General features: G+C 44.0%; 3 protein-coding genes across 4 annotated transcripts in view; 2 read left to right on the top strand and 1 right to left on the bottom strand.

The window, feature by feature from the left end:
* LOC307240981 (protein phosphatase 1 regulatory subunit 3A) overlaps positions 1-21,378 on the bottom strand; it is a 354,017-nt gene that overhangs the window by 76,279 nt on the left and 256,360 nt on the right. The window lies entirely within an intron of this gene.
* Positions 285-8,938, top strand: nt5dc2 (5'-nucleotidase domain containing 2). Its single transcript, XM_080015958.1, has 14 exons — positions 285-629; positions 1,176-1,360; positions 1,462-1,536; positions 1,626-1,681; positions 1,794-1,887; positions 2,939-3,067; positions 6,159-6,219; positions 6,329-6,431; positions 6,510-6,611; positions 6,694-6,775; positions 6,952-7,038; positions 7,467-7,607; positions 7,985-8,049; positions 8,161-8,938. The coding sequence occupies exons 1-14, from the start codon at positions 407-409 to the stop codon at positions 8,420-8,422; spliced, it is 1,665 nt and encodes a 554-aa protein (XP_079872084.1). The 5' UTR covers positions 285-406; the 3' UTR covers positions 8,423-8,938.
* Positions 20,273-21,378, top strand: part of rap1gapa (RAP1 GTPase activating protein a) — a gene marked incomplete at its 5' end in the record, with an annotated part of 35,871 nt that continues 34,765 nt past the window's right edge. The window contains one exon of the mRNA XM_080015879.1: positions 20,273-20,316. Within this exon, the coding sequence (XP_079872005.1) occupies positions 20,273-20,316 (44 nt within the window). The remainder of the gene's footprint in view (positions 20,317-21,378) is intronic.

The raw sequence follows: 21,378 nt of genomic DNA on the forward strand, positions 1-21,378 counted from the left end.
AGTCAAATGTAAAAAGTTGAAGTAGAATAATGAACGCATCGAACTCAAAGACTTGTACGTTCGCTATGGAACGTTACTTGTTCCATCTAAATGACTTATCGCCACCGCTCTCGTGGCTTCATTCGCTGAACCAGGACGCCGGCGAGACACAACTAATTCTGATTGGTCCAAGGCCTTGTCCGGCCGCTGATTGGTCTGGTCCTCTCTAAGCCCCTCGCCCGCTCGGCTGCCCTGTAGCCCCCGCCCATGTACCGACACCACAGGGAGGGTGCGGACAAAAAGAAGTGAACGTCAGCCACCGAGGGGCGAGCTCAATGGACCTCCTTCCCCGCACATTCCTTTGTTTGTTTTTTTTAAATAGAATCCCAACTCTTCCGCGCGGAGCTCCCACCCCTGAACCGTCGCCATGTCGTTCGCCAAAGCGGGAACGACGTGCCGCGCGCTCCGGACTCGCGGGGCTCGGACGCTCCCGGAGCGCTGCGGAGTCCACGGCGTCCACGGCGGCGACGGGGCGGCGAGCCGAGGGAAACCCGGAGGCGCGCGTCAACCGAGGCCGGAGAGCTCCGCGAAGAGGGACCAGAGGTCGTACCTCTGGGCCAGGTACAACGAGATGAGGCGCCTGGTTCACGGTGAGTGGGAGCCCTCCGTCTGCGGCCGCTACGCCGCCCCGCGTCTGTTTCCACAACACGCGTCCACGCTGCGAATGGTCAAATAAACCCCTGGTCGTAAATCCAAGAACTTTGCGCGTGGAAAGCTAAGTATGGTCGCCTCGCGGGGCACACTCCACTGCAGTTGCCGCCAGATGCTTACCCCCCTTTGACCCTTGACCCTTCTACGGTGTTTCCACTTTTCCCATTGATGGTATGTCTATTTGCAGTGGCTCCAAATATGGATCAGCAAATTACAGGTTGGCTGGTCCTGGGTCGGCACATTGCACAACGTTAGCCGCTGTTTGTGATCTGTGTTTTTCCTGAAGTTTCAATGGATTGTAAACATCCTCAGAGCCAGGTCTCTCCATTTTGAAGCGGCTTTAATCCAAGAGGACCGGCCCTCCACTGTTTACTTGGGACCGCTGTAGGTAAACGTTGTGTTTTGACGCTTCTGTCTTCGCCCTCGCGGTTTTTTTTTAAATAAAAGTTCTCCGTCCGCCCCCCCAACCCCCTCCCCCGGACCAGACCTGATACCCCCGGGTGTGTGCGGCCAGCTCAACTCCTCCGCCGTCTACGCCAACAACGAGGTCAGTCTCTCTGAGGTTGACATCTACGGCTTCGACTACGACTACACGCTGGCTCTCTACTCCAACGCCCTCAACACCATGATCTACGACAAGGCCCGGGACTTTCTCATCGAGCGCTTCAAGGTGTGTCTCGTGAGCAGCAGCCTTGGTCGTCACTGTATGTGCAATTTGGGTGTTTTTGCTGATTCATCTTTTCCTGTGCGTGCGTCTTTTCCCCTCGTCAGTACCCTGAAGGAATCTCCAAGTATGACTACGTTCCCAACTTTGCGGCTCGGGGACTCCACTATGACATTCAGAAGGTAATTATTATTACAAAATAAAAAATAAAAAAAACGTGCTTGAGCTTGTAGGTAAAAAGATACTTACAAGTGAAAGGGCCTCCCCTCAGGGTCTCCTGATGAAGATCGACGCATTCCACTACATTCAGCCGGGAACTGTGTATCGGTGGGTGGTCATACATTGAGAGCTTTTAAAGGCTGTGGAAACACCGAATGCTGAGCTTTCTGGAAGCCGCAAAGCTTTTCCGGCCTCACTCATTCCTTCGCCCCGTCTGTAGGGGCCTGAGCCCGGTGGCGGACGATGAGGTGCTGGAGCTTTACAGTGGAACTCACCATGTTCCTCTCAACCAGCTTAGCGGCTTCTATGGGAAGGTGAGCTTCATGTTGTTGTTGTTGTTGTTGTTGTTGTTTTTACTTTCTTAAAATGTAGTGTGGCACAGTGTGTAACATACTGCAATATGTACACCAATCCAGTGGCTGAAGCTACTCATAATGGAAATTACTATTTATTTATTTTTTATTATTTACTTGATGTTAATTAAAAAATATAATAGCATGAGCACAAAAATCCCTCAAATCGCAAAGGAAATTCCAGCAGTTTAAAACCCTGGTGATTTAATGTATTAAAAAGATAAAAACAAAATTTATATGAAAGTTTTGTCAAACATTTTCTATTATATTTGACGTACATTAAAAGTGTGTGTGTGTGTGTGTGTGTGTGTGTGTGCACACTGTATATTGATCTACGTGAGAGAATCATCTGACATTCCCAATAACCCCATTTAATGTAGCTTGATTGTTTATTCCAGATGTGGTGATGGATACACATATTTATCAGCATATCTACTGTATCCTAACATGCTGCAGCCCAAATCCCCGTGGAGGATTAAATGTTTGTCTGTTGGTGTTTGCATGATTACATAAACCCTGTGGTCAGATTTTGTAATCTCAGATGTACCCATGTCATCTGGCAGGCGCTTGTGTCACACCAAGCATGCTTGGATCTTAAAAGCTCCATGTGCAATCGTAGATTTTATTTACCTAATCTTCTCTAATTTTGCAGGAGCCTTGCTCAAGACTTTCTGATAAATCTATATTTGACACTTATACATCCATCCCTCTTTGTAATGAAGTTCAGAAAATTGTTAAATTTCTTGTTCAAATAGTTGAAATGGCTTAAGCTTATTTTTTTTAAATTTTCATCTCCATCTCCTAATCTTTGGTCAGAAACCCAAATTATTTTGGACTCGTACTGATGGGATTAACTGTTCTCATCCAATTCTCTCGGCGGGTTTGTGTTCAGCCATAGATAAACGGTCCATAATATTTCACTTCACAATTAAGAAGTTACAGGTTACACTTCCTGTAGCCAGCCTTCCTGTTGCAAAGAAAACACATTGAGTTAAAACACGTTCTCTACCAGGGGCCGACGATGAAGCAGTTCATGGACATCTTCTCCCTCCCGGAGATGACCCTCTTAGCTGCCGCCAACGATTTCTTCATCTCCAACAACATTGTGTACGACCCCGTTCACCTCTACAAGGACGTCTCCGTGAGTGCTGATTGTGTGCGGTTCGCAGTGTCCTCTCCCTCTGCCTCCCACCCAGAACCTGAATGGACACCGTTCCTTTGACTGTTTGTGTGGTTCTCCTTTTGGGATTTCAGATAAATATCCTTATACCTCAGTGAAGGCTAGAATTGGATTCTCTCTCTCGCTCTCGCTCTCGCTCTCGCTCTGTGTGTGTGTGTGTGTGTGTGTGTCCTGGGGTGAGCAGGGTTTTAGGTTTCAGAACCTTCCGGCGTGTCTGCTGTTTTCAGTGACTTCGTAAATGTTTTCCAGATGTTTTGCACTGATCAATATAATTTTGAGCTTCCAGCTCTCTCCTAAACTTTTTGTTGAATGTTCAGTGCTTTACCATGTGTCCATCTGTACCATGGCTTGTAGCATAAGGATTCCATTTCATCAGATTTGACTGGGTTTGGCGTTTTACTTTTCTTTTTTTATTAGATGATTTTAGAACTCAATATTAAGCCTTCTAGAGGTGTCCGAAGAAGGAGCCCACTTGGTAACTTTTTAAAAACAAATCTGGTGTGTTATTGTGTGTTCTGCAGCAAATAGCCACCATGTTGGAGCAAATAGGGCAGTGGAGGAATATTGAGAAAAATGACTAAAACAAAACAAACAGAATCTTAAATTATACTAATGCAGCTTATTCCTCTGGAAGGTTTTGCTGTGACATACAAAGGTTTGATACTACCAACAAAATGTACTTATTGTAATTAGGGGTCCAGCCCCTTAGGCCTATTGTTATTGATCGGCAGCCCCTCAATGTTATTGTTCGGGAAAATATTCTCGAAATTTTGGAGTCTAAAACTATCTCGAACACCAACTTTAACATAATGCATGAACAGGGTCTTGTTAAGTCTTGTTTGAACCGCGCAGTCACAAAAACCTTGTGGTTGAAATTTCGTCCAAAACGATCCACATACGGAGCAGATATTAGCAAAAATACGACCGAATTGTGAGTGATTTTAAGACGGACGAGCTAGTATATCTGATGTTGAAATATGTCCAACCCGGCCAAAATGATCTGGAAGACATACTTCAGCGTAAGCTACGAACAGGGTTGAGGTGCTAAACCGCTCTGTGACAAGGATGTCATGGTTTAAATTTCATCCAAATCGATCCACATACGGAGCGGATTTGGTGAAAAACCGAACAATATTGACCCAAAATATTCAGTTGGTCTTGGTAAACTGACATGTCACAAGTCTCATTCTAAAATGAATGAGATTTACAGTAAGACACTTTACGATATCATCATACTATTTACTGTAAATGTACAGATTCCAATTGAGAATGTCCAGTCGGACCGTGTCCAGTGTGGAACCGGTCACTCTGTAGTGTTCAGACATTACCAACTATTAATTTGTGTATATTTATATAGCTTCTTACCTGGTAGATGTCAGTAGATCTGATTGATTTATTTTAAATCTGTGTGAGGCGTCGGAAAAATAAAAGCTGTGCATTGGTAATTACGCACAGAAATACCACAGCGTTTTTCGTTTTTCATGGAAACGTAACTTACTGAAAATGTAATCGAAGGAAAAGAAAACTCAACAAATAAAAGACGAGCCCAACATGGCACCCAACAGCCACCCATCACTGAGAGTGCAGCTCCATTTACACCGACAACACGGTGAGTTCTAACAATGCGAGGTTCTGGTTCACAGGCAAACATGGGCGGTTGTTTTAAAGACAGGAGGGTTGCGCTGTGTAGACCGCATGGTGGTTGCTCTGTGAGACAAGCAACCAGAGGGCCGCAGACCGGGGGGGAGCCCAGGCTGCGTTCAGTGTAAACTCTGAAAACCGTGCTGCGCTTCAGAGAGCCCGGGGAACTGTAAAATGCACCCAACACGACTGTGGCAGTTTCTCCTACCACACGTCACCCAAGTGGCGTTTTCAGGGCCCTCTGGCACAGAAGACGATGTTGTAGACACCAGTTTATTGTAGAGAAGAGGCGAGGTGGAGTTAGCCAAGAGCAGATCAAACATGTCATGACTCCTATCCTGAGTGAGTGTGGGGATGGGGGTTTTAACCTGTTGCTCGTTTGCCCAACCACCAACTGCATACCAACAGTTATGCAGCCACTCTGACCCAATCACCTAGATCCAGGTGAGGTATGGCTGCTCAACCAGACCATCCCCACACCACATACCCCTGACACGAAACTGAGGCCAGGGCAAATTCTTTGCTGAAGCCTACCCCCGCCCCCCACAAAGCAGGGAATTCTTTTTTTAAAAAGGTGTTTAAAACAGACTCTGAAACAGGGTTACTATAACTAAAAACAACAGACTCTGACACAGGGTTCCGAAACCTTCAATAATTACACACCGGACTCTGAAACAGGGTTTCCATACCTTAAACAAACAAATGTCCAAAAAGTAAAATGAACTGGTCCCCTTCCAGAGGAACTGGTTCTGCAAACCAGCATGGTCGACCGGCCCCCTTCCCCCAGGGTGACAACGGACTGCCCCCTTCCTCCCTTCCGGAGTGTGGGGCCTTGGGCTGCTACGCTGGCTGGTGAAGGCGTGGCCGGACATGGCTGTTGCGGGGGCTGCTTGGAGGGGTGGCCTGGCTGCTGGCCGGCTGGATGGTCCCGGCGGTGTCAGCTGGGTGGAGGGGCTAGCTACAGACGGTTACCCATGGTGGTTGCTATGGCTGCTCCTCCGCCGGACACCCTGGGAGTCGGAAGGCTTTAGGGCGTCTTCAAGCGGCCCCTCTGTGTTCCTTGCCCGTACCGGAGAGTCCCTGTACAGGTGCCACTGAGGCAGTTTCTTCTAGCATTTTCAGGGCTCTCCCGCACAGAGACGCAGAAGACAATGGGTTGTAGATACCAGTTTATTGTAGAGAGGAGGCTAGGTGGAATTAGCCATGAGCAGATCGAACATGTCATGACAGGGCTCCTCTCCTGAGTGTGTGTGGAGATCTCCTAGATCCAGGTCAGGTGTGGCTACTCAACCAGACTAAACTGGACCCTGTGTATTGCTACTTGCAGCTATATTTGTTTTTGTTATTGTTATTGTAAACTAAGTAATGTAACATCATGAAATCATTCAATCTGTTTTAATTAAATCTGCAGGAAGCAGTTGGTATGGTTCACATTAATGGGTACATGTACAAGTGGATAATGCAAGATCTAGGTAAGAGAGCTCCTATATTACCGCTATATATTGCCAAGAAAATGCAATATGTCATACTTCCTGCTTTTGACTTGCTGCAAGTTTCACTGAAAAGTCCCCCCCCCTACAGAGAAGTTCATTCTTCGAGGGGAGGAGACGCGTGCTGTGTTGCAATCTCTGGTTAGTCATGGGAAGACGCTGTTCCTCATCACTAACAGCCCCTTCAGCTTTGTGTGAGTATGTGAGTAATACGCACAGTCAAACTAACGGCGGCCTGGAGATAACGCCGGCTCCTCCTTTTCCTTCTGTAGAAATAAAGGAATGGTGCACATGGTCGGGGCAAACTGGAGGGACTTTTTTGACGTGGTCATCGTCCAGGCGGACAAACCACACTTCTTCAATGACTGTGTCAAGTGGGTAAAGCCTCTAATGTCTCATGTGTGGACGTATTTATCAATTGTGTTATTATTTATGTTTGTTTATTGTTACTCGCAGACCTTTCCGACGCTTGGACACAAACGGGGACCTTCAGTGGGACAAGATCGAGAGCTTGCACAAAGGACAGATCTACAAACAGGTGGGTGTATCGTCAGTCGCCTGCTCTTTCTTCACACTAAAAGTTGCTTGAAATACCCTGATTGTAGTTAATTTTGCATACCTTTTTACTGTTACGCTTATTGGCCTTCTAGAACCTACTTTTTGAATGTTTTTTTTCTTCCTGCTCCGTCTCTCCGTCCCGTTACCGGGCTTCAGGGGAACCTGTTTGACTTCCTGAGGCTGACGGGCTGGAGAGGATCCAGGGTCCTTTACTTCGGAGACCATCTTTACAGCGACTTGGCTGTGAGTTCCAAAACATTTATGTATCATAATGGATTTGTCGGTAATGATGCAGGCAAACACACACACACACACACACACACACGGATGCAGAAAGAAACTGGGGGAAAAAAAAAATCTGTTTCTTATGTTTGAACACTTAATTTTATCTAAATAATCTCATAAGTTTTCTCCGGGCAGTTGTAAATTAAAGAGAATTTTTATTTTATTTATTTATTTTTTACCAATTTCTATAGTACAAGGTTATGATCTAACGTATGCTTATGAATGAGGGGGGAAAATAAATCCGACGCATGCAAATGGTATAATTCCATCCTTCTACTGAGTGTTTGAATACTGACTTGAATATAGTGGCGTGTACCATGGATGACTGCAGCTCCATGTGGGTTAGCAGTCATGCTGCAGCGTGTGTGACTGACCGCTTTGAGCAGGACCTGATGCTGCGACATGGATGGCGCACGGGAGCCATCGTGCCTGAGCTGGAGGTGGAGACCAAGGTGGTGAGCACGGATCAGTACGCGCAGGGCCTGACCTGGCTGCAGGCGCTGACCGGCCTGCTGGAGCGCATGCAGGTATTAAAGCACTTAGAGGATGTTCCCAGTTTTACAAACTCATTTTTGTCTCTAGTTGTGTACACTTTATTTTATAGCCTTATACTTATTATTATTATTATTGATGCTGATGATGATGATGATGATGATGATGAATGCTCTGGGAGAAAATGGAGGTCCCCTCAAACAGAATTACTCAAGTAAACAAATACTTATTAAAAAAAAAAATATTTTTATATATATATATATATATATATATATATATATATATATATATATATATATATATATAAATTGGAGTAATGCCAAGTGCATTTTTTTTTTTTACATTTCCATAACTCTTTAATAATGCGTATGGATGCTCACCTTAATTTGTTTATATTATTTTCATATTCTAGAAGCATCGGGACCCAGAATCCAAAGAGGTTTTGCAAGAATGGCTGAAAGAGAGAGAAGAATTAAGGCAAGTTCCGACCGTTTGAGTAAAAAGACCAAAATTATCAATTGGGCGATATTTTGGACACATTTTCTTTCCCCTCTTCACAGAAGTAAAAATGCCACTTTTCTGTTGCAGAGCCATGACAAAGAACCTATTCAACCCGCAGTTCGGCAGCATCTTCAGAACGTGCCACAACCCGACCTACTTCTCCAGGCGCCTGTGCCGCTTCTCCGACATCTACATGGCCTCCCTCAGCTGCCTGTTGAACTACGACCACTCGTACACGTTCTACCCCCGACGCACCCCTCTGCAGCACGAGGCCCCTCTGTGGATGGACCAGCTCTGCACCGGCTGCATGAAGACGCCGTTCCTGGAGGAGATGTCGCAGATCCGCTGAGAACGCCCGCCGCCCCCGCCCCCGTCACGGACATGTTGGGTGGACATTTTAGATAGCTTGCTGGTGACTCGTGTCGGTAAATTCGGCTCAAGGCCATTTCACCAACTCCAGTGACCTACTTTACTGATGCACACACTAGAGGGCGCTGTAGCACAGTAGACTTTTTAAAGAGTGAAAGTTGATTCCCAAGCATTGAGTTGTAGCTTTATTTTGTCAGTGTTATCTTTGGGCTTCTTCTCAGTTTTCAGCTGGAATAACTACCTAATGAAATGTCAATTACATGAGCTTTACCTTTCAAAATAAAAGTGTTGTTTTTTGTTTTTTTTTCTTTTTCGAATTCCTTTGATAATCCCATAAATGGATAATTGCACAATTTTGGAAGATCTTTGGGGTTTCTTTTACGGGAGCCCGAACCAGTGACCTCCATTTTTAACAAGAACATCTCGTTGTTATTCATAATTTAAAAGCGTAAGTTACATGAACATGAAAATAAAAGTTTTTTTTTTTTTTTTTTTTAATGTTTGTTGATCTTATTGAATTTAACACCACACTTCCAGCACTTATTTTTTTAACCAATGTGGAGCAGGTGTTGAGGTATTTTAACATTGCCGAGTAACCGTGGGGATGAAACTCTTCCATGTTTTGATTTTTTTTGATTTTTGGGGATTTTGACGCCAAACTACACAGCTTGACGCGGCGAGACGCACGTGCGCGGGAACCGCTTGGCTGAGTGTTCTTACACGCGTTCCGATTGGTCGGTTGGGCGGCATCGTCACGTGACCCCATCCCGTCCCACGAACTCGCCGCTCCGGCGTGAATGGGGGACGAGGTGTCCGTTTAGTGGAACGAAATATACATTACGTCCGTGTTCTGTATCCTATATCGTCTCATATACGCTGCTATAAAAGGATCCTAAATCGCGCTGCGGTGCGACTGCAAGAGAAGAAGCCTCCTGCGAGAAGGCTCCACTTTACCAGGTATATTTATATTTGTGTGCGGACTCTCGGAGTGAAAACGCATTTTTCCTGATTGATATTGATACGCGCCATTGATAAATGTTTGGAACGTCATTTGAGGGAGGGCTTTTCAGTTCCCTCCACGCGTCTCCCGTGCGGCCAATAACGGATAAACCGACTTAATAAGTTTTTTTTTCCTGAAGAAATTAAAATGTCTACTTGACCGCTTGAAAACCGTTAAATCCGCACCAAACGTCTCTGGAGACGTGCTTTTAACGGCTTTAGTGTCAAGTACACTGATTCAATTTAGATGCATGTGTTTTTTTCCCTTTTATGTGCTTGGTATAGCACGTGTTCCCACTTCCAGTGTTCTTAATATGTAGTACAGTATGTCGTCACCACTTGCTGCACCTTGAAACAGAAGAGAAAGAAGAAACAGTCTTGATTCGTCACGCAACACACCACACCACACTACAGCACATGCTTGCACACACACACACACACACATGCACATGCTTTGATGGTGGCTGGTGAAATGGTTCCTCTGCATTTAACCCACCCTGGCTTGTCCTTCCTCCGGGGTCACAGCCAGGAGCAGTGGGCAGCGTACGTGGACGCGCCCGGGGACCAGGTGATAAGTGTCCATCGCTGGTCAGACGATGATGTGTGCATGTTTTTTGGTGGGGGTCCTTACTGACGTGAGGTGGAGGAAACCCCATGTGAGCACGGGGGGGAACATGCAAACTCCACACAGAAAGGCTCCTATTGGGGAGATAACCCGCCGGAGCACGGTGCCAACATCGCCCCAGGCGGGAATCGAACCCAGGACCTTCTTGCTGTGAGGCAGCAGTGCAATGCGGCGGCAGTGGATGTGGTGTGAAGTGGTGTTATCTCTATGAAAGATGGCGGTGAAGCAGGACCTTCTCTCTCTCTCTCTCTATAACGAGTTGCTTGGAGTCTAACCCTCCAGCATAGCTAATACATTGAACCACTTGGCACACACCGCGTCTCTCTGTTTTTCCTGCACTAAATATTGCATTCTGAGTTCAATTCTGCTTGTGTCCGCCGCGTGGGATAAATCTGACGTTCTTGGGGCGTGTAGGCCGTGCCTTCTCAGAGAGTTGCTTTTGTTAAGCAGTTAAGAAGGAGATTGAATGGATGTTAAGTTGACATTGGAAGTGTAAAAGTAAACTGAGATCCATTCATCATTATACCGAGGACAGCTCCTCCTGTTTCACCCCGAAACCGGTGCCGGTGACACATTTATCCGTTCCTGTTTTGGTTCTACACCACTTATCGGAAGTTATTTTGCTGTATGGCAAACTAGAACTTCCAATGGCGTTTGCGATCCTTTGCCTTCAGGGAAAGTTCCCACCTGAGCTCCACACATTGTCAGGATTGACCTCCTTTGGTCTGTCATGCGTTTGGAGTGTATTTGTTCATTCATTCACATTTGTCCTCTACAGCATGATTAACCACAGGAGAAGCAGAGGTTATGATGCTTTAAAATCGCCTCCTCTTCTGGCTTTTTGCCACATATTCATTATCCTTCCACACCTTCCCCTCCTTTGAGATCCCTGTCAGAGACATTTCTCCAGCTACAGCATTCAATCTGTTTACTGCACTGTTTCTCAATCCATTGCCCTCTATATCTTAATACATCACTTCCATTTGCCATTCCTCTACCATCCTCCTCTTTCTTCTTCCAGTTGAGTGGCCCTGTGTGTCTCTGCGCTGCCAGTGGGAGGCTGTGCACTCAGTTGGTCCCTCCGAACAGCAGCCTTTTCTATTATTAATCATAATGGGACCCTTACTTTTGCAGATGAACAATTTTAGCATCTCTAATCAGCAAAAGGGGGACTCCAATTCACACATTTTGGCCTCATAGTTGTTAAAAAAATAAACAATAAAACACCGTCGGGAAAACCGAGGCTCTGGATTGGCTCTGGCTGTTGTTGTTATCATCGTGTAATATTGTAGTCCCCGTGTAAAAGTGTTACGAAACCAAAACACTTTAGTTTATTCATGTGCTTGGTTTTGGTTTTTGGCTCGCTGAGAAAGAAGGTGTAGGTGGGCCAGCATCTGTGGGAAACTCTGAGGACCGGCTCCCCTGGAAGTCTAGGTTTCAGCTCGCAGATGTCAAAGATGAACTGGAAAAATGACCTCGGGCCAGGAGCTAATTGGACTTCTTCCAGCACTCCCACCATGGTCCACGCTGTAATGACCATCGCATTTAGAAACGCTGCTGTCCCAAGCGCTACTCATATTAGTCACATGAGTAAGCTGTGCCCTTGTGTTCACACAAAATAAACCCCAAAACATTTGACACTTTCTGTGTAAAATGTGTTTTATAGAGTGGATGGATATTGGATATTGATACTCAATTGTGCATATGATATATAACATAAAAATGTCAACAATACTCAAACATAATAAATGGGAATTCTTAAGTAATGGAGAACCTTTAGTTTCAGCTTTTTACGTTTAATATGTAGTTAATATACAATAAACAAAGAAAATATTTTATGTAAGCAAGCAGTGTAGTGCCTTTACATTTTTGTTGTTGTCAGAAGACCTCACTACAATTAACATCTCTCTTATTATTCTCTCACTATTGTTCTAGATTCGCTATTATATAGTTATCAATTGATGTTGAACAATTCATTTTAAAGCTGCTTGCTGTGGAGTGAAGATGGAGTGAATTAAGAGTGACTATACGTCATGCACTTATCACTCATAAACCTTGGTAGAAGTGAGATGGAGGAGAAAAAACCCCGATCTACCCACAGTTATTCTCACTAAAGCAGTGGCAGATTTCCCATGGATTATTTATATGATGGTTTATATAAGGCAAATCGCTGCCCCTGAGATGCTAAGCTCTTTCATCATAATACATGTAGAACGCTGCTACGGCAGTGTGGGTCGATGACACATCTAAAATAAATACACACTTTGGGGTGTAGGGTTGTGCTTTTCTCTTCGTCGCTCTCTTTCTGTTTGTCTCACACAATAGTTTGATGTGTAATATGGTAATGAACCCCCACCAAATTACAGCCCTGTCTGTGATGCCTCAAATAAATGCTAGCACTGTAATTAACATGATCGGTGGCTTTCCCATGAATCAGATGAGGCAGCCCAAGGCTTTTGGCAGTATTAGGCATATTCGGTCATTACAAAACTGCTAAAGCCTATATTATTAGAAGGAACATACATATATGATTTTATAAAGTGGTGATGAAAACTGTTGCAAGGATCCTGATCATCTGCCATCTTCACTTGTGTTCTAGGCGTGACCTTTTTACATTTCCATTGTCACCGCTGTGATATCTTAATTATAGAGATTTTCCTTTGTGTGCACCGAAGCCACAGCAGGGAAAAAAACATGGAAAGCCTCATGTTAATACTCAGATCCTTTTTTGGAATTTGGGTGCATCAGTTTCCTCCCTGTTGAATTATTCATCTCCAGACCACATTGGTGTGCACTCTCTCCTCTGAGGAGGACGTCGACCGGACCGCAGCGCGCGGCTTATTAGAACTGGAGTGTTCTGCCTCTTTGATGGACCTCGGATGAGTCAGCGCCTCGTAGCATGACTGTTTATTAGGTGTTTTTCTCACAGTTTACCTTTGTACTGCGGGCGGCTGCCCATTCATGTCTCATCAATGAGTTATGTTTAGCTGCCTTCCTGCCGCCGAATACAGTACCTGACATCTGACATCTGTGCAGATAAATTTTTTGTCAAACCTAAAGTGCCTTTGTGTGGTTCAGCGGTGCCCGGCATTTCGGCTACCCAAAACGTGTGTAGTGTATGAGTAGCCGTTCTTCTGGGAGTTGATCATTAGAGCCAACCTACAAACACTCAGGCTTTACATGTTTATGGTACATTATTATGATGATGCTAAGTTAATTGTGTTAATTGTGAATTAATTTCATACCAATGATAAAAGGTTCCCTAAAGCTACAGCAAACGTTCCATGGTTGAAAGTTATAAGAGTAGAGTCACATCTGAAACGGATGTAAAAGGATCCAAAATCAGCTGCACGACAGCTTCTGCTCTGTTGGTGTCCTCTGGTTGGTCCTGTTTGAAGATTCTTACCATAGAACATCAATGGGTGCAACAAATAACTTAAAAAAACGTTAAAGTCACGCAGCTGAAGGTGTATTTATACAAGCAGTTCTATTCTTGGAGACGCAAAATAGGATTTGAAAATGGTAGGTTTCACTTGTTTTCTGGAAAGAGATATCTTTGATACACAGTTAGACAGCAGCTATCAAATTAGAGGCTGCCAAGACGCTCATCCTGCTATCTTTCATTATTCACAGTTTCATCCATTGATGATTTTCAGCATCGTGTTACTCTCAGTTTGTGGCATACTCAAGCAGAAAGTCCAACGTACGCAATCAACACTTGCATTAAATGTCACGCCCCCTTAATGGGCAGGTGTAAATGTGCTTGGATCTACATGAAAAGGTTAAGCTTAATTAAACATCGAGACGAGCACCGGAGGATAAGCCCTGTCTACTAATCTGCGGTACACTGTGCACTCTGTGCTGTGGTGACTCCCACCTGCTGTCGCATTTCATTTTCATACTTTTCCTTCCCGCCTGGTTCCAGATGTTTGTCCAGTCAATCGATAAAGTAATATAAAATGTTACCGAGGCACTTCTGCGGGTGGACACAGAGAAACAATCATTATTCCTGCTCCAGCGCCTGATGATATACCTCACATGGTGCGGGCTTGGAGCATTGATTTGTTCTCCACTTTCAACCTTTTTGTGCTCAATCTGCTCAGATGACATATGGTGAGATTTAAGTGGTCATCGCATCTGCTCTCCTCTCGTCTCCTCACCCTTTCTGGTCTTCTCCTCTCCTGTCTTTCTCTTTGGCTTTCTTCTTCACTCCCCCTTCTTAACTCCCCCTATTCACTCTACACTCTAGACATTTTTCATTTCCAGATCATGACAATGGCAACATATTTCCTGCTCCACCACCCCAGTAGATACACCTACACCTGTTTTAAGTTGACACTCGCATTACGTGGTATTCCGTTGCGGCAGTAGCACCACAAAGCTATGGTGATACCTTGCCGGTGCAGGATTGTGGGGTAAGATTCAAGTATTGCAATATCTATATAGTTGATAGATGCAGAAATGTAATGAGAGTTTTACGCCAGGGTTTAAACCCAGCATCCATTTGACTTATTCAAGCCTGCTGCTGCATCGCTTGCATTCACTTTGGGGAGTTGGGCAGCGCACCTAAGGGTGAAAACACAATTTAAAGCACCATTGCATCCCCAGAGTCTTCACCCAAACGTCTCACTTATTGGACCAATAGACAGACGTATTATTTGTCGGTTATCCAACATGTTTCAAACATCCATTAGTCCAGGAGAGGGCGCTGTGACTCTGCTCTGTCCCCCACGGGTGTTGCTTCCATGATGGACACTTCCGAAGTGAAGGTTCTGAATAGGGTCTCCCTTGCAAGCAAATATTCAAAATAAATAGTTTTACTGACCTTTATATTAGAAAGTTTCTGTGGATCCCAAACAGATCATTTTGAATAGGTCAATGCTTCGACTTCAGTCAGTGTCAACGTAAGATTGCCATTCGCCATTTCACTGAAAGCTGACTCTCTCACAAATATTCAAATCTGTGTTATTGACCTTTGCAGTAAATCGGTTCTGGAGTCTGTAAACAGATGATTTTAAATAGATCAATAGTCTTCGGTGTCAGTCAGTGATATTGCAAAATTCAAATTTTTCAGTTGCACTCAATGCTGACAAAAAAAGACCAAAACTCCCCCTCTGGGGTTTGACATTTCTCTGACAGCTCAAACTGAGTCAAGTTGGTCCTAGTCTGTCTCTGCCATGGATTTGCCATCCATTGATTGTGTAGTACAAAGATGAGCCCTTTTTCGGCCACTTTTGAACCATCCATCATGGATCTGCAGGGGACACAGTAGCGAGATAACATAGCAACAAGAATCTATTGGAACGGAAATAGATCTTTCTCCTTCTGGAACTACGATCCCCATATGGTGCATTATCTCTCTGTACAGCAACTCCTCGCCACAACCCTCCTCACAAGCGTCTAAAGAGGTCAAGAAGAGAGACTAGTGCAATTAATAATAGACCATTAGTATGTTCTTTGATAAGAAGATGAGTCACTCACAATTTTAAATGTGTGGTAGACTGTAGCTGCGAACAACGTTGCTTGATTGATGCGCAGCCACTTTCTTTGCCAAGTGTCAAGTTAGAAATATCCCTTCGGCTAAATAAGAGTTTCATTCTCTTCATTTGTTCTGAAAAAAAGTCGTATATGACATTCGGGTCCAGCAGACCTTAATGTATGAAAGAGACACAGAGAGGAGATCTACCAAACCGGTGTTGTCATCCAGACTGTGTAACGTAGTGCAGCAAAGTAAAAGTAAGTAAAGTAAAAGTACAAGTGCAGAGATACTGAGCTCCATGTGGCAGACTGAACAACATCCCTTTTCATCTGTTGCGTCAGCTTTAATATCCTGAGCCGCGAAGGAGAGCTTATGAAAGGCTACAGTATGTGCACGGCTGCCTGTGGAGGCTGTGGCTCCCAGGGGCCTCGGAGGCACATGACCACGCACCGCACCTCTTTGGCAACAGCCGACAAAGCAAACTCTTTTCACCTTTTGTAGTTTACAGCTGTCTGTTAAGGATACTGTGCTGCCAAGTTTTGTCTCAAGTTCCATTTTTATATTAATCACTCAGGTGTGTAGGTATTCAACCAATGGTTTCCATTGGCTCATGATGGACTGTGACCATGATTGACGCAATGATTTTCAATTATGACGGCCATTGTGTCCACGACCTCTCTCACCAACTAAGGCCTAAAGGGCTGAAGTATGAAAATGTAGTAAATGAAATGCTGACAGAGATAAGGCTCGGCTTATGTCCACATGCTTCACAGCACAATTACCCGTTGAATATTCACTCTAGTGAAATATTTGTTTGGTGCCCTGCCTCCCCGTGTGGCCCTACGTGCTGTCCAAATGGTCGGGTTTGTGTGTATTTCCTGTTCAATCAGGCCTATAGAAAAATATTTATAATGTATATAGGCAGCCATAAGCAGTGCGTTCATGGGGATACAGTGTAAATATTTTGGAATAATTAACCTCCTTATTTGAGGGGAAGCCCACCACCTCGAGCCTTACTTCATAATTTCACACCATTGAATAAATCAGAGCTTTTCCTTCTGTAGGGCATACGGCTGCGACCCCGCTGAATGGGGAACTTTCTGTTTCCAGCGCCACAAACTGCAAGGGAAACAACTATGTCAAAAGGAGACATTTTAAATAGCAAAATAAAGCATGTTCAAGTTCAAGTTTATATATCTATCAGGTTTATTTATATTTATTCATATTGTTTTCTAAAACAAACCAGTTTTCTACCAAAGGGCTGTGCAACAATTGTTGGAGAAAGGCATACATTGTTTGAACATACACCAACTCATACACATATAAATACACATTAATTGGAGCACAATTTCAGTTTATAACCGATGCAGGCACAAAAATACGAAACACTGAGGAATAAGTCAATCACAGGACACTCTTTTGTGTTTGATTGAAGTCTTTCTTGTTCTGGCACTATGCTTAGTTTGCTAATTTGTTTGCCCACGTTTGTCTTTGATTTGCATTTGTCCTGACACACCCAGCCTCCAGACAAGGAAAAATGTTCAGACAAGTTATTTGGATTTTTTTTCAAAAAAGGACTGAAAATATAAATGATGACCTGCCTCCTTCAGAAATCTCTCCTCAGATTTCTCCTCCGATCCGTTTCATCAGTGTTTAGTGTTTCTCTTCAGGCCTTGCACTTTTCCTGATTTACACCTAAGGAGCCAATTTCCTGCCCCTCCAAAGTGGAGCTGTGAATAAATAATCCTTTCCTCTGCTCTTTCCACACCACGCCTCTGTGCTACCCCACACTCCTCCTTTAGCCTCAAATACACCAACCTATCTGAATCTCCTCGTCTCCCTTTCCTCTCCATCTGCTCCTGGACCTACTGTTTACCCAGCTCTCAGGCTTGAAATGCATTATTCGTTGTATATGGACCTCATTAACACAATCACCAGATTGCTAATGGGAGGAGCCAGTCTGTTCCATTGATGCCTTCAACTTAAGTCATTGTCCAATATGTTTGCACTGTAGCGTTTCATCATGAAGCTATGAGCTCCAACAATGAACCGACGGACTATTATCATGGTTGTATAACGCTTTCCAATGATTGCAATTATCACATATTGATGTGACATATTATGTGACGTGATTGATGTGGGGAAAAAAGTCATACTTGTTGTTTGTGCATATACAGTCAGACAGTATGGAAAAGTGGAACAAAAAGAAAAAGCCCCACGAGCTGTTTTTCTGGGGTATTCATAGCAGTGCTTTAAATTCCCCAGCATACTGTTTACAGTACCCTTCACGAGGAGGCTCCACGGCGTTGTTTTTTTCCACTGACCTAGTGTTTTTACCAAGCAGCATGCTGGTATCAGTGGCGGTCTGGAGTTGCTATCTCAGAGGGATCTATGTTACCCCTTTCTGTGAGTCTTCCTGTCTGTCAATTTCCTTCTTTGCAAAGACAAAAGTGGAGCCAGCGTCCCTTTGGGGATTGAGCCCTATTCTTACAGTGATGTGATTAAAGGTTCTCTGTCTGTGGCCTGTTTGAATGTCACACACATGCCACTGTCGCTCACATTAATTAAATTGTCAGAAAGACAGGAGCAGGAGCACGGGGAGCTCCGAGACTGACGAGATCTGTCCAGAGAGTGACAGTTTGGGACGCATGTACTAGCTGTATGGAAGCTATAACCAGTTGTTTTACTTTGGTTCGTGAGGTTAACTAGGTTCTTTCTTGGCATTTTTATAATTGATTTAGTGTTAATAAGTGATATAGGCCTGTATGAATTTATTTATAGTTAAATAGTTAGGTTAATATTATTGTTTGTCACTTTTCTCTGCTGAATGACGTAGAAGCACATTTTAGGTATAATAACAGCATTTGTGACATGACAGTATAAATATAATAACATATAAAAAATGAAAAATAAATAAATGTCTGATAAATTATGTCTGACTAAAAACGTAACCCAAGGGTTGATACACGTTTGGTACAATGTCATTAGAAACATTCAATAAAATGTGTCTCTCCTTCCTAAAAATGATTTTCGAAAGGGGAGATCGTCGATTATGCACATTGGTCACGCAGATTGATGAATTACATGCTTGTCCACTCATTTACGCTGAGTGCAGTTCAAATAATGCACACATCCCTGGAGCTTCGTATTGGTAATTGTTTTGTTTTGTTTTTATTCCCGATTCCATGGTTTCATTTGTTGTCGTCCAGTTATAAGATTCCTGTCTTCCAGCTATTATAAATGCTGCAACCCGAGTCTCCCCCCTCCAATTGCAGTCTGTGGCTTCCAACATAGTGCAAATGTTTTAGAGGTGAGTGCCAGTCAGCGAGTTGGACGCTCAACAAAGACTGCATTCCTTTTTTCATCTAATAACTTATGGAAGCAGCAGTGATGTCATATCGCCAATTAAGTTGTATACCAGCCCTTGTCAGACTCAATAAATGGGGGTGGGGGGGAACCAGAATAGGTCCTCTGTGTCTGTGGAGTCTCAGTGGACTTCAATCAAGGAAGGCAACAAGCTCAGCAAGGCAGGTCATAATAATAATAATGATAATAAAATAACAGTCAGTCCCATGTTACAGAACAATACATTCAATAGATATTCAATAGGAACACTAGTTGAAACATCACATCACAGGCGTCATTAAAAGAAAATCTGCAATTACAACTTAAAATTCGTCCACAGGAATCAGTGTGGCTCTAATATAAACTTTCCTTACATGTCATGCCAGGAATAACGTGTGTAGTGCCAAAACAATATTCTTCCCTAATTCTGTGTCGGTACAAGGTACAACCTCTTGAGCCAACTGGCCTTGTGACCCTGTGTCATGGTTACTAGATTTGAGCTTGATTACAGATGTTATACAGACGATATCCAGGCAATTTTGGTAGCAGGGCCATTTAAAGACTAGTTAACATTCAGAGTCTGGATCTTTTATACTAAAGTATAAATACATTATAAAGTAAAATGAATAAGTGAATGTGTGATTTGAAAGGGATGCACTCAAGAGGGCTGCAATTCGACCCAGGGGTAGCATGCGTGTACGATCCAGCATAATCCTTCCGAAATTACCACTGGAAATGTGTTATAGGTCACAATCTCATGTTTATTGACCCCATGGTGTAGCTCTGTGATTAGGATGTTAATGACTAATGAGTCAGTGTTTGACTGCCATGTAGAACTTGTTTAACCAGCTGTCTCGCTGTGATACAAGACACAGAGAGAAAGAGAGGGAGGACTGGTGCCGCAGGGATTGCTCCCACTGAATTGCAGTCATATTTCCTTAAAAATGACCAAAAATCCCTGATGTATGACGTCACTTGAAATTCATATCTCTTCTATCTTTGCTGTGCTCAAGAATTCCGTGTCCAGCTTCAGGGCAAACTAGTTAGTTGGAAATGAAAAATCCCAGGGTCTGTGTTGTCACGGTGTGGGAGTGGGGAGATGGAGCCTGTGTGTGAGGAGGTTCTCTCTGGAGGACTGGAATGGTCAGTAGACTCCAGCCCTGCTCTGTTTGTGAAGGAGGCGTGTGAGCCGAGGAGGAGGGGGCTGGAACTTACTGGACAGCCGAGGCTCTCACACACACTCACAGACACGCACACAAATACAAACACACACACGAATACACACACACACACACACACACACACACATGCTCACTCAGCGTGCGTGTGACACAAGTGCTGGCTCGGTGCAGTGCTGAGTTGACTGCCTTGCTGTCGCCAGCATGTCGCACAGAAAGAGGAGTTTCACTTTTGGAGCCTATGGAGGGTAAGAGGGACTCCCTTTGATTTTTACACTGGCCTCTAAGACTGATACACCGCATCTGTGTGTGTGTGTGTGTGTGTGTGTGTGTGTGTGTGTGTGTGTGTGTGTGTGTGTGTGTGTGTGTGTGTGTGTGTGTGTGTGTGTGTGTGTGTGTGTCTGTCTGTCTGTCTGTCTGTCTGTCTACATATCTGATGTATCTTCTTTATATGACGGAACCAAAGGAAACTGTGTGTAGTGCTTTGTGTTTGTAGCATAACGATTGTTATGTTCCGACATTTATCAGCGTGTTTAATCTGATCCCGCACTGGGGAGTTATGTCCTCTCGCTGTCTGTCAGAGAGAGAGAATCAACAGCAAAGGAGAATAGAAAAGTATTTCATTCTGAGGTATAAAATATAGCCATGGTAGCATGGGTTATCTCCAGCAGAGTGACACTTGGGCTCCGTCAGATGGGATGGGGCATGATGGATTTGAATTGGATTTGGCATTTCTGCTCACATCCCTTCATCAGACACACACACACGCACACGCACACGCACACACACACACACACACACACACACACACACACACACACACACACACACACACACAAAAACACAAATAGAAAACTCAATCAGGACTGTTTGGTCATCCCATCAAATAGGATTTGTATAGGGTTGGTTTGCCTCGATCATGTCTCTTTAAAGTGTGTGTTTAGCGCCTGTGTGTGCTTGTAGCTGAATTTATGTTTACGCATAAAACTGATGTGTGTGTGTGTGTGTGTGTGTGTGTGTGTGTGTGTGTGTGTGTGTGTGTGTGTGTGTGTGTGTGTGTGTGTGTGTGTGTGTGTCTGTGTGTGTGTCTACCATTGGGATTAACTATCTGATAGGCCTCATAGTACGGAATACAACCTATGTATTCATTTGAATTCAAAATAGATGTGGTAGTGCTGTATTCTGCTTTACAGTATTAAATGATAATACTTTTATCTAATTGTATAGTTCTTATAGAAGAGGCAGATGATTTCCAGACGTCCTCGGTGTGAGTATCTACTAGTTTCTACTTTCTCCAGTTAGTGAAAACT

The sequence above is a fragment of the Zeus faber genome (assembly GCF_960531495.2).
Source record: "Zeus faber genome assembly, chromosome: 15".
Classification (NCBI taxonomy): Eukaryota; Metazoa; Chordata; class Actinopteri; order Zeiformes; family Zeidae; genus Zeus; species Zeus faber.